The 13,018-nt window shown below is 36.0% G+C and overlaps 1 protein-coding gene across 1 annotated transcript in view; it reads right to left on the bottom strand.

Annotated features, from left to right (window-relative positions):
- Window positions 1-13,018, bottom strand: part of MYO3B (myosin IIIB) — a 186,012-nt gene that overhangs the window by 58,617 nt on the left and 114,377 nt on the right. Inside the window, exons 26-29 of the mRNA XM_032190017.1 lie at window positions 11,426-11,631; window positions 1,980-2,091; window positions 887-1,049; window positions 56-136 (exon numbers count right to left, since the gene is read on the bottom strand). Coding sequence (XP_032045908.1) covers window positions 56-136; window positions 887-1,049; window positions 1,980-2,091; window positions 11,426-11,631 — 562 coding nt within the window. The remainder of the gene's footprint in view (window positions 1-55; window positions 137-886; window positions 1,050-1,979; window positions 2,092-11,425; window positions 11,632-13,018) is intronic.

Raw genomic sequence — 13,018 nt, forward strand, 5'->3', positions numbered from 1 at the left:
ATGAAATCACCCACAGCAAAATAGGTGTTGGCAACTGAAATAATGTTTTAATTACCTGCTTGAATATGTATAGCAGCATCAGTTCTTCTGTTCCTTATTTCCTTGTACTTCCTGCGAGCTTCATATCCTCTCCAGGCTAAAAATACAAAACCATGTGCTGGAAATTACATTTATTTAAGGAAGTGCTACAGAGTCTACAGTCAGAGATGTGCTGAAACTTTCATCCCTTCTGCCACAACCACTCCAGCCCCCACTCCCAGTACCTCTTCCCCACCCACCCACATGTTGAACTCTGGGTTCATGACTGCAGTATTCACATCCTTGCAACTTCAAACACCACTTCACTCGTCCAAATTTTAATCGTCACCATGTGCTCACTGATGTCCTAATCCAAAAGGCAAAGGTCCATGATAATTGTGCATCATCAGTCAGCACAAGAACTCTCCTTCTCACACAGCTCCCCAAATTCAATATAAGGAAGCCTGCTAGATTACTGGAAATCAGTTTTTTATGCACACCCCATGACTTATGTTATCTGTAAGTCTGGTACACATGAGGAAGGAGAGAGGGAAAAGAGAGAGGGGGCCAAGATACTGCATTTCATCTATATGCTGCATGCTAGTGTAGACACACCTAACAATATTTTCCATTTGTGCACAGGTATCACATCCAAAATACTAGGATATTTAAATTAAGACATTACTGAATGCTAAGATGACACCTTAGAAGTAAATCAGTAATATTTGCATCAATTAGCTGGAGAGAAATGTAACCCTGGTTATTTTGATTTCATAATAAACTATTACATATGAATAAATAATGTGCATACAATTTAACAGCTTGAAATGCCAACATACTCAATGAAATAGGGAATGTGAACATTTACCTGACTGTATGGTAACAGCACTATTTTCTCTTTTCTCTTTGACTTTCTTGTACCTCCTTGCTCCCAGCCATCCCTTGATATAGGCTTGCATGACCACCACTCTCCCTATAACTTCTCGCAGGAACAAATTTAACTGTTCTATGTGGTAATACTTTAGAAAAACCTGAAATGGAACAACAAATTCAATATTAGATACAGGTAGTAGCATAACCTATTGTATTTTGCTTTTTCATTAATCTTAGGTCAGCCTATTTTAGGGCACTGTTGCTGGGAAAACTTGTGAAATGCCAGTTCCTGATAGAGCAATCTTGTGAATTAAATATTTGCTCTCAGTGTGTTTGTGGAACTTTGTTACTGAACTGCTTATAATTACCCCATTGCAAAAACAACAATGTATTTACCCCTTTACAATGTAAATTGGTCACAGGGATGTTTTCATATACCCACAATTTTGAAATACAGCCTTTCTTGATAGTGGAAGGATAAATCCTGTAGTATCTTTGTTTTTAGACAAAATTGTCTAACAATATTCCACTTCAGAAGGCAAATCCTATGAGTAGTTATACACACTTTATCTGGGTCTTAAGCAGGAAATCTCTCCTTGTTTTTCCTTTGTGCACCATAAAACAACTCAGGATACAACATAACTTTATTTTCACAGAAGTCAGCCACCACATTTTAAACCATGATCAAAGGCTCTTTTATCAAAGAGCCAGAAAATCTCACCTGAAACTCCACAGATAATGTACTAACCAGGCCCACAGGATGGGCCGGAGCATGAAGTTTCAGTCATGCCATGATTAATAGCAGGAGGAACTTCAGGGGGACACTACCACAGCAGGCACTGACAGATGTGCTGTCCTTACCAAGGCAGCCACGTGCAGAGCGCACTTTGGGGAGGTACCCAGCGCACCTTTCCTCTTGTAGCATGAACTCAGCTAGCTTGGGAGGGCACCACTGTAACCTGGGAGGCTAACTTAATGGAACAAATTCTTTGCTCTTCTCTTCATTTATGCAGTACTTGGCAAACCACTATTAGACATGTTTTGCGCTAAAAGGACACTATTGTTGATAAAATGTTAGCACGTTCTACCTTGGTTTTCCCAAGAATCCAGTTTTCTAGTTTAGATTTCTCCAAAATGGCTAGACAGTTTTCTCTGCTACCAAGGGGAGTCTCATGTGCCTTGAAAGCAAGGTAGTAATACCTGCAAAGCCAAATGACAAAGAAAGACTCAACAATAAACACATACTTACACTGTTCTTCTCTAGCACAAAGCTGTATCTCCAGAACTCATGGGGCAAATTACTTATACTCAGTATTCTTTTCATAAATCAGCTGTCCTGGACTTATATTTGAAAATATACATGACAAAGGGAAATACGTGTTTCTACGGTGGTGACAAGAATCTGCTGCATTGTAGAGATCCCCATCTGGGGTATCTATAAAGGTCTTTCACAAACCAGTGCAACACAGGAAATATCCAAGGTTGCTCTGAATTTTTCAGATGAGTGAAAGAACAACAGAGAAAATGAAAAGTAATTGAAATCAGAGTAAAGAAAAGGATGGCAAAATAAAACATTTTACATAACGTGTGTAAAATAAGCACACCATCTACAGAGTGGCATACTTCTGCACAGTTCCATATGCAAGCAACACTTGCAAAACTGCAAGTTCTGCTGAACAAGCAGGTACTACCTGGTATTCAGTGGACCTTTATAGATTTCTTAGTGGGAGAAAAAGTCAAATACTAATACCCAAGAAGGAGGAAGACACCAAAGATTCATGACCTGAGGTCCGTTTTTTATGAGAAATACCAAAAAAGGGTATCCCATCAATAGAATCTTTCAGTATGTTAGTTACTTGCATTGGTCATTTTTCACAAAGAAATGTAAGTGGCCTTGGCATACTTTTGGAAACAGAGGTTATCCACCTAAGAAGTTTGAGGATTCTTGAGCTTGTAACAAGATCACCTCCATCAATGGCAGCTAGGTAATTTCCATTTTCAGTATGACTAATAGAACGACTGCAGATATTCAGTCTGTGAAGAGAAAAGGCTAGTGCCGGTAGGGTGGGTAGTACACAGTCTATATTAGTGATAATGACTGAATATTGATGCTGAGAGGCTGCTACTGTGTGCGAAAAAATAAACAACTCTCATATCAATCTTAATTTACGGAATGCAGGGTGCTCAGACTGCCTGAATACTCACCTGTGTTTCATACCTCCAGAAGAGGTCATGTTTATGCATAATTAAAACAACTGGCATTGCTACCGTATCAACTAGGATTTTTATCAATGCTGATGGTTAAACAAAACTAGCAGCTATTTTAAGGAAAAAAAAGCGAACTCCTCTTCATATGAATGTAGTAATTTTTAATATGCAGAAGGATTTCTGTGGTTATGCAAGCCATTAGGCATCGTGTCTTTTTCCTGTTTGATTGGGACAAACAATTAATGGAATGATTACAATGAACTTTAGTGGCCTTCAGTTCAGGTCCATGGTAAACAACATTGACTTTTGTTTTGTTCATGTTCCCTTGTTCACATGAAATGAACAGCCCCTAACAATTATGTGAAATAAAATTATGGTGCAAATAGTTAATGAAAAAGGGATGTAAACATGTTTGAACTGAACAGACATGAGGAATGACTGCAACAAGCCCTGCCCGTAAAGCCACCATGTATTCATGAAGGATGTTTTTTAGTATTTAAGTAACTATTGCAGACAATTGCTACGTAACAGCAAGACCATGGGCAGTTAGTTTAAAAATTTAAGGTTATTTTGCCACAAGTACACAATTAAATGGTAGCAACTGCCACCTCATCTCTCATTTATGAACCACCATGTGTCTTCTTGGTCTTTATTTAGTTACACTTCTGCAGAAACTTCTCTATTTACTTCGTGTCTGAAAGGAATTGACAGGTTCAGCAAACTGTTATTCTAATTATTAGCATGGGGAAGAACCATCATCTGTTCCATAAAGAGAAGAATCTGACCAGTGAACCTCAGAGACAGATTCCTCTGCAGCCACATAGAGGCGAGAAAAAATCCTACCTCATACTGAAGAAAATACGGAGAAGCAATTATAAAGAATGGAAATCGACTTTTAAGGCAAGACTTTTTTTTTTTTTATCAGGAGAATATGATTTTCAAATATTAGCTCCAGTTAATCTCTAGAGATTAGCTCCAGTTGTCACAAGAAAGAAAAAAGAACCACTAAAAGTCAATAAAGATCAAAGGGGAACAAAATGATGTCTGAAGGAAGAAGCACTGGAATCAGTCCTGGACCAGAGACATAGATATTCACCAAGTGGAAACATTGCCCACTCTGAATAATGATAGGAGATTATGTATTACCAAGTCAAGGTTTTTAATGCAGTAATTTTCTCAATAAGATGATATTGCAAATTCTTTACCCAAGTCCTTCAAAATACTAACAGTCATGGCATTTAGCAGGTATAGAGAAATGTGGTGGATTTAAAAGAAAAAAAGCATATTTCTTCTACTTTCTTACTCAATTTATAGATGCCTGTTTTCACAACACAAACATTCCAAGTTACACTAATAAAACTCTGATTTAAAATACACATGCCCCAAACAAATTGCAATAGTGTGCAATTTCAGCACATACTTGGCAGGTACGTCAGGGAAGTTGTGCCGATTGTGAATTGCTTTTTGATTCAAAAGCTAGTTCAGATAGCCTTGTCATTTATACATATGCGGAACTTAAACAGTTCCTTTCCTTTCTTAGAAGGAAGGATGATTCACATCAATGCTCATATCAGGTTTCTGCTTGTTCATACATATTTTAAGACATATTGTAGTTTAACACCATTGAACAATTTTTGTATAGCACTGATTCAATAAAATAGTCAAGGAAAACCCCGTAATTTTTAAATCTTACTGTTTTATCAATGATAAGCAAATGCTTTGTTTTCTACACATTGTCTGTTTTCGTGATTAAATCACCAACTACAAACGTACATGTAACTTGACCTTATGTGCTCACTGTAGATATTAACTGTATCACAACATACCACATGCCATATAGGGTCAACCAACTATTCTCCCGAATCTAAGATCTCTGTATGGCAATAGACCATATTCAATATTTTGGAGGAAGGTAAAATGTTTTACCTTAACGTATCTGGTGAAAGTTTTAAAATATTATACATGGTGAAATGGTAGTGAAAATGTCTGTGCGTGCACCCAAACCTCTGAGTGCAACTACAACTGTGTTCATTTTTATTTAGTGGCCTAATTACATTTCTGTCATACTTATGTAAATCCACTGTACTGAGATTACAGAGAGTGACCTCTGTTTACATCATTTCACCAACAGAAGAAATCAGATCCTTAACTGTAGAAAGGTAAGGCTATAAATATTATTCACTTCCACATGGGATGAAAGTTTCACAATTCTACTTTTTTATTTCCATATTTGCTTTTGTTCTTCCAATAGAAAATACCGTGGTCCAGAACACTGTAGTGATCTTTTAGGTTAAGCCCATGTTTTTATGTCTATTCAAAAAAATAAAAAATAAATAAAGTTTCTAGTCCTTCATGTGGTGTTACATCAACACAGAAGGTCTTAACAAAGGAGTAATGTGCAATCTAGTATTTCCAGACAAATACAGGTAATTTAATCGTAACTGACACTAGATTTATATTCAGACATTCATATTATGTCCTAAATGCACAAAAATACTCTTGAAGGACATACACTGTGAAATCTACCTTGAAGTATTTTGAATTCAAGATGAAGAAAAAATTTTACACCCTGTTTTGGAAATAAATGCAAGGCTGAAAGAAAAACTTAATATAGAGATGAAATGATAGTCTTACTCCCGAGGCAGCTTGCTAAACGGGCTGCAGGTTGAAGTAATTCTGTGCCCAGTGTTTAAAGTACCATCTAAATGGGATCTTAGCACTGTTTTGCTACATTTAAATATAGTAATAGCCATAAAGACTCTTACAAACAACTTTGCATGAGATAGGAGACATACTGGTGAACATGAGCAAAGGATAAAGTTGGTAGGATTTTCTTCTTTTGATGCACATGGTTACTCACACTAACAGTAAGAGTATCTCAGTGATTATAGAAAAAAATTACTCTAGTCATAATTAAGAAACTGTAATGTTTCCATGTAACCGGTACTACTATTTTAAGAACTATATGGTTTCACTTGTTTTGAAATAAAGACGATAAATCCTGAAGTGACATATTTGTGCAAAAACACATTATTTTTTGAGTTATCCATCCTGCTTGAAAATTCTCTAAAAATGAAATATTCAACTACGTTTCCTAAAAACATTTCACTAATCACATTCCCAATAGCAGTAAGAGAGAAGTATTTTCCCCTCAGAAGAACTGATTTCTCAGCCGATGAAACTCTGAAATTTTCTATTTCTTAACCAGTGGTTCTTATAATGCTCTACAAACTATCCTGCATGGACGTTAATAATATTCTTGTGCAAAACATACATTAGAGTGGGATTAATTGTACTTAATAAAAGAAAGTTTTTTAAAAGTTGAATTTATCCCCAGATGAACAATTGCAAAGCTAGGACATGCAGAGTTAAGGTTGAAGACATCAAAATATGCTTAGACATGGAAAACTTCAGAATAATGCTATGTGTTAACTATCAGATTATGGTCAAGACATTTTAGTGTTGGTGGTTTTAACTTAGATAAACTGATTGCAAACAAACAGTTCAATTTATCTCCTCTCCAACTCTTAATGGTGAACTGTGGAAACAATCACTGAAGAGCATTCAAACAGCACCATTAACTACTATAACAACATCTCTTACTAAAGTTCCCTTTGCATTCCAGACTTAAAGTCTGCACAAGCTCTACACAATTAACTCAGTAAAGTGATGATTAACCATTTTTCTCTTTAAAAAGAATCTGTATTAAAATATGCTGGTCTGACGGGGAAAATGGAATGATATGTGAAAAGCTTGAGAAGGGAAAAAACCCTAATCCTAACAAGAACCCCCTCAGCCTCGCAAGGGGTATTCTGAATGTTCTAAAGGACATTCGTTTCTTCTCAGCCCTAGAGTTGGGAAGTTAAAATAATAATAATAATAATAATAACCACTATGTTTTTGAGCACTGAAAGAGCCTTTAAATAACTTTCATAAATTCCTAATTTTTATTGGTTGTATCTTACCTCTTTCAAAAACCTTCACAGTAGAATTTATAAAATTAATTACATTCGACTCTGTATTGAGAGTATAAATCAAAACATGTAACTGAAAAATGACAAAAACATCTATAGTACTCTTTAGTAAAAAATACCTAGCACATGCTGTAAATCACAGAACCAAAGAAATACTCCCAGAAAAGCATAATGTAGTCCACTCTGCATATATAAATTGTAAGGGATTGTCAAACATTTATCTCCCAGAGGTTTTGAATTTTCTCTACCCTGCAACTGCTTACCAGTGCTCTGTGGATGACAAGAGTCTAGAAAGCAGATGTGGAAGACACAGTAATTAATCATATGTAAGGTGCGCAGAAATAGTATACATATCTGGTGAAATCTAAAAACCACTAAAAGAAATAACAAACACCTCCATGGATTATAGTAAGATCAAATTACGGGGTGGGTTTCAAGTTTTTTCTCCAAAAATCACTGGAGGACTTTGGTACAGAGTAGATGCAGCGTTAAAAAGTTTTCATTAAGAATGTACCATTTAAAGAGTGAGGATTTATTTTCTCTTTAGCAAATCTGTTCACTACTAATTTAATTCAGCGCCTACCTAATTTTTAATAAACAAGACAGAAGAAATGTCAGGAGAAATGTAACACAGAGGCTTTAGAGACTGTATTGGTACCAGGTATACCAACAGTGACCTTATTCAAATTTGCACTGTGAGATTGAAAAAAGCAGAACCAACCTTACTGGGATCGTTGTTACAGTAATATCACAGGTATTGTCACGAGTGTATGACATCATATGGCTATTAAAGAGAAGGTGGCACTCATAGGAAAAGCACACCCTGTATCCTAATGCTGTACAAATAACTTTAATGCAGAATGTAAGCTGGCAGAGAAGTACAAAGAAAGAAAAAATATAATCCTTGTATGAAACTTGTACAAAACTTCCCAACACATTCCTGTGTGCTTATGAGACACTTGATGCCTGACATCACTTAGCACCACTAGATTCTCAAGTCTGTTATCTTTCAACCCATGATAGAGTATATGCTGCATTACAAAGACTGTATACAGCTGGGGGATAGGTAGCAAACACACACTGGCACATTACATCACATCATGTGAAATTCCAGGGGCCTGGGCACTGGGATATATAGCAAGGAGTGTCTCATCTAGTGGGACTTTCAATTCAGGTCCCCACTAAAATGCACACTTCCCTTAGCTGCTGTGCAGTGCATGGTCCCTACGTGCCCCTGCAAGCCAGGCACAGCTGGCTGCCTGATCAGATTAATAACCTGTGCCTGAAACCTGGGATTCCATCCTGACAGAGAGGACATGGTGCTTTCACAGCAAACATGTAAGACAGACACATGATGGTATGGGGTGTGAGATGAGGCCAGTGCATTGCCTAAGACTTGATAAGTCCGCAGTGTTTACAGGGGGTGCAGGTTACATTTTCCTACTTGAAGTAAAATAATATATTTGTTTATATACATAAAACAGATGATTGTACCCTTGGCTAAAATACCTTTGCATGAATGAGTTACAACCAAGTCCTGTCCTCAACACCTGTTTTTTAACCCAGTACACTAACTTCCAGGTTTGCAACACTGTGAAATTATCTGTTCTACATGAAAACAGAAGACAGTAAAGAGTAACATTTTGGAGCTTTATCTTTTGTTTACCTCCCACCTGATAAACACTGAATGGTACTGTTGACTGCCTTTGATTGTTTTGTCCTCGTATTTCCTGCTAAGAGTTTACAAAACAGCATTATTGAACCAGCAGATAAGAAGCACACCTATTTGTTTAATAACATCAAGGGAGAAAAAGTGCTGGCTCATCCATTTTGTTGTTAAGTTACTCAAAAGGATCAAAATACCAATTAACTTGCTTGCTTAGAAAATCTTTGATATTCTCAGATTTACTGACATTTTGAAACTCTTGTTCATACTTGCCTAATGTCTTTTTGATTATGAACAAAGAAGTGCCAATCTGTTTAGCATTTGACCTGTTTTCTCAAACATTTTTATGTATTCAACTACTTACTTCCTAAAAACACTTGACTAGTCATGGCTCTAAGTGGAAGAAAAATGTTTCCCATTCTACCTTTTTTAAGCAGTGCTCATCATTTTTTTTTCTAGAGTATAACGGAACAGAATTTGTTTAAAAATAAAGCATTTACTGAAAAAAGCAGCAAGAATAATGCCTCCCACCCCTTGGTTATATTCTGAACTCAGTCAGAAAGCCATCTATGCTGGTGGTCAAATTGCTAGATCTCTATCCACTTCCATTGTATTGACTTTCTTTCCTGAAAGAATTGCACCAGGTTGAACTAAAAAGTTGGGGAGTATCCAACATGAAGTTAAACACAATTAGCCTTTATCTGCAGGAATGGAAAGCTACAGTTGATGCTGCTTTTATTACCATTTCTTTTCAAGGTTGTCCTCAAATTCAGTTCATTTTTAAATGAGAAAATTCTTCTAAGAGAAGGCCTAATTTCCTCTCAATTTACACTAATTTCAGTGGAGTTAATCTTTGTTCACTTATGTGTAAATTGGATAAAATTTCAGGTTAATAATTCCCCTTTCAGCCTCTTTGGGACGTTGCAAAGATATGTTAGTGATCACAAAAATTATTTTTTCTTAAAACTGCTTTCAAATGGTGTGACCTTACTAAAATTAGTCATGTAATACACAAATGGAAGGTGGAAAGAAATCATATCTGAGAATTAAATTGCTTTGATAGACAAATGAACACATTAGTTATCCTTCCTCAGATATGAATCTGTTGTGTATTCCTGTTATATATTAATTTAGCATACTAGTACATTCAAATCAGAAAGTTTCTTGATTTTTCAAAATGAATTGATTAAAGTTTATTCTTCAACATTTCTCAGTGTAAGGACCACAGATACACAATGACTGATTTACACACATGAATTTACTCAGTCCCTGGGTTTTTAGAAAGGCCTGTGAAACTGTCTCTTCTTTCTCAAAAACGTAATCAGCTACTTCCCTCTAGCATCATGTGAATGCTTTGTTTTCAGTAGATTCATTAACTCTGTGTTGTCTGAATAAGCAATTTCTTGTACAGGAGATATCACTAATGGTTTAATTTAGCCATTTGTTCCTACTGTTGAGGGGTTGACTACTTAAAGGCACTATTATTCCATTATTATCAGCATTACAGACTGGTAAGCAGTAAATACTACAAACAAAAAAGTGTATTTTAGCTCTAGAGGAAACCATAATGAGACTATAAACCTTATTTCCTGAATCAGATTTTAAACTTCTTGACACACAGATTCTTTCAGTATTAAAGCTAGTACACAGTAGCCATGACAAGGGTTCAGGTCCACAGAGATCTGGTTGTAATTCATAACTCCAATATACGTGACTATGAGGAAGCTGTTATGAGGAATATTCTGAAGTCAGAGATCTTTCTTGCACATGAATATGTTTTTTTGTTTGTTTGTTTGTTTTTTCCAGTTACAACACTACATTAAATCTTGTCTTTACTAGGCTTATGTCAATATACAGACACAAGCTCTTGACCTTTCCACTTACTATTCTTGATCCTGAGAACAAGTTGCTTTTTCATTTGAATTTACACACGTCCTGAGATAACAAAGAACTGGGGAAAAGTTGTGGGAAAGAAGTGAGGTGAAAAGGGATAAAAAAAGGTATAAAAGAGAAAAGGGACATGGAATGGTAAATATTTTTACATAATGAGCCTCCATAGGAACTACCCCAGCATGACACAGATTTGAAATCATGACTTAGATTTTTCTAGTATGTCTCTTCTATGCACTAAAGGATGTAACAAATCAAATTTGATAACTTATTCACAAAAATATTTTAAACAATTTTTTACACCATGTTATATCTAAAATCAATATTGATGAAAATTTCTCTGCTAATATTACTAGGCTTTTTTTTTTTTATATATATATAACTAACATTTTCAAGCTTGAAATTAACACTCTCATCAGACAGGTTTTTTTTTTTAAAACAAAATTTTTATATCAGTTCATTCTGAAACATGTGAATCTTATTCATATGATGGCTGAAGCTCACTGACCTTCCAAATCCTTTAATTGTCTGAGCATGATGAACATTTTCACACTGAAGGAATCATGGAGACAGTCTTGCTACTGAATACTAAGTGCTCACTGCTGGTCTCACACTGACTTTTCTCCATTAGAGCTCTCGATCTCTCATGTAGTCTTTATCTCTGATAGTCACTGCTGTCATTAGAGAATCAGGCCACACGTACAAACCAGTGTTTGTAGAACCTTTCATACTTAAACTTAGAATATATTTTACTGAATGGAGTTTTAAAACAAGAGCCATGTTATCGAAGTCTTACCTTTTCACAAACTCTTCAAAAAGGATGCGATGAGAATATCCTTTTTGACGTATTTTGACAGTTTCCAGAATTCCAGTATATCGTAGCTGCAGAAGAACTCTCTCGTGAGAAAATGTTAGTGCTTCTCGATCATCATTAGGTTTAATGCAGCGGATAAAGTGAGGTTGTCCAACAACCATTTTGGATAAAAGATCCATCAGGGAATACTAGTGAGGAAAAACAAGGATATACAGACTTAGCAAAAAATTGCAATGCAACTATATAAGCAGGAAATATATATTTGTAAACAGTATAGAATGATTGATTATATGCCAATTTGTAACATTAATGTTAATTAAATTTTTATTAATTTTTAAGTTTTTGTCTAAAACCAGAACCTATTAAAAGTGTTCAACTGTTAAAAACAAATTACGATTCTAGTTTTCATTTCTTACCCCTTTCTCTTCATCACTCCTTATATTACATTTCTGTAGTTTAACAAGGCCCATATTACACTTTTTAAGTAACAAGTGTCCTAATTATAATTCTACCCTAGGCACATTAGATCAAACAAATATCCCCAACAGGAGAACAAGCTTTATTGTGAAACAAACAATGATAAAAAAATCACAGAAAATCATCGCGAAAGGGATCGTAAAAAGTCATCAGCTCAATCCTTTTCCGACAGAGAATACTGGATATATCAGTATCACTTCAGACACATCTCTGTCTAATCTGTTTTTCAGAATCGCTGATACAGACTGTATAACCTCCCTGGGTAAACTACTGAAGTGGCACATTATTGTAACTATTCATAATGTTAAGCTCACACAGCTAACCTAAATCTTCCAGCTGAAATGTGGGCTGACTACTTTTTGCCCTATCCAACCTGAATATAAAAAACAATTTAGTCTATTGCATTTTACACTAAAATGAAAATATTGGTGCTTCTGCTCCATCCTCACCTTGTTATCCTATTGTTTGATCAGTATTTGCCGCAAATACACTCAATCTTGAAGTTACATACAATTCCAAGCTGACTGAATCTGGGTGTGGTCACCTGGCTGCAGGCTGCATTCAGATTATGGTGTATTTTCAGACTCAGTATGTTTTAATTTTTTTTATAGTCCCCACACAGCTGACATGTAGGTCTTTGCAAGAGAACACTCATGCTATACTAGACACAATGGTGATCCTTCTTGAGCAGGGGGCTTGGTCCAGATGACCTCCAGAGGTCACTTCCAACCTGGCATTCTGTCATTCTGTAATGATACCTCTAGGTTCCCAAGTCTGGATACTTGTCATTCTATCCTCCACACTGGGTCAACACCTCAGTATATATCAGCTGCCCCTGCACCTTTCTTTATATTACTTTGCATGAAAAAGAAAACTGGTATTCATACATGGCATGAAGCTTTGACTCACACTGGCACACGCGGCACTGTGTGCTTCTCCCATTACGCATGGTGTTATTGCAGCTCAATGACCAACTACTCAAAATTTTTCTGTCTGTAATGACTGCAAGAAAATATTATCAACCAACAGACTTCAACTGGCATGTGGGGTTCCTGACTCCTCATCTGCCTGTTCCAACAGTTTCACTGCCTTCTCCTT

This window comes from Aythya fuligula, chromosome 6 (genome assembly GCF_009819795.1).
Source record: "Aythya fuligula isolate bAytFul2 chromosome 6, bAytFul2.pri, whole genome shotgun sequence".
In the NCBI taxonomy this organism is placed as follows: domain Eukaryota; kingdom Metazoa; phylum Chordata; class Aves; order Anseriformes; family Anatidae; genus Aythya; species Aythya fuligula.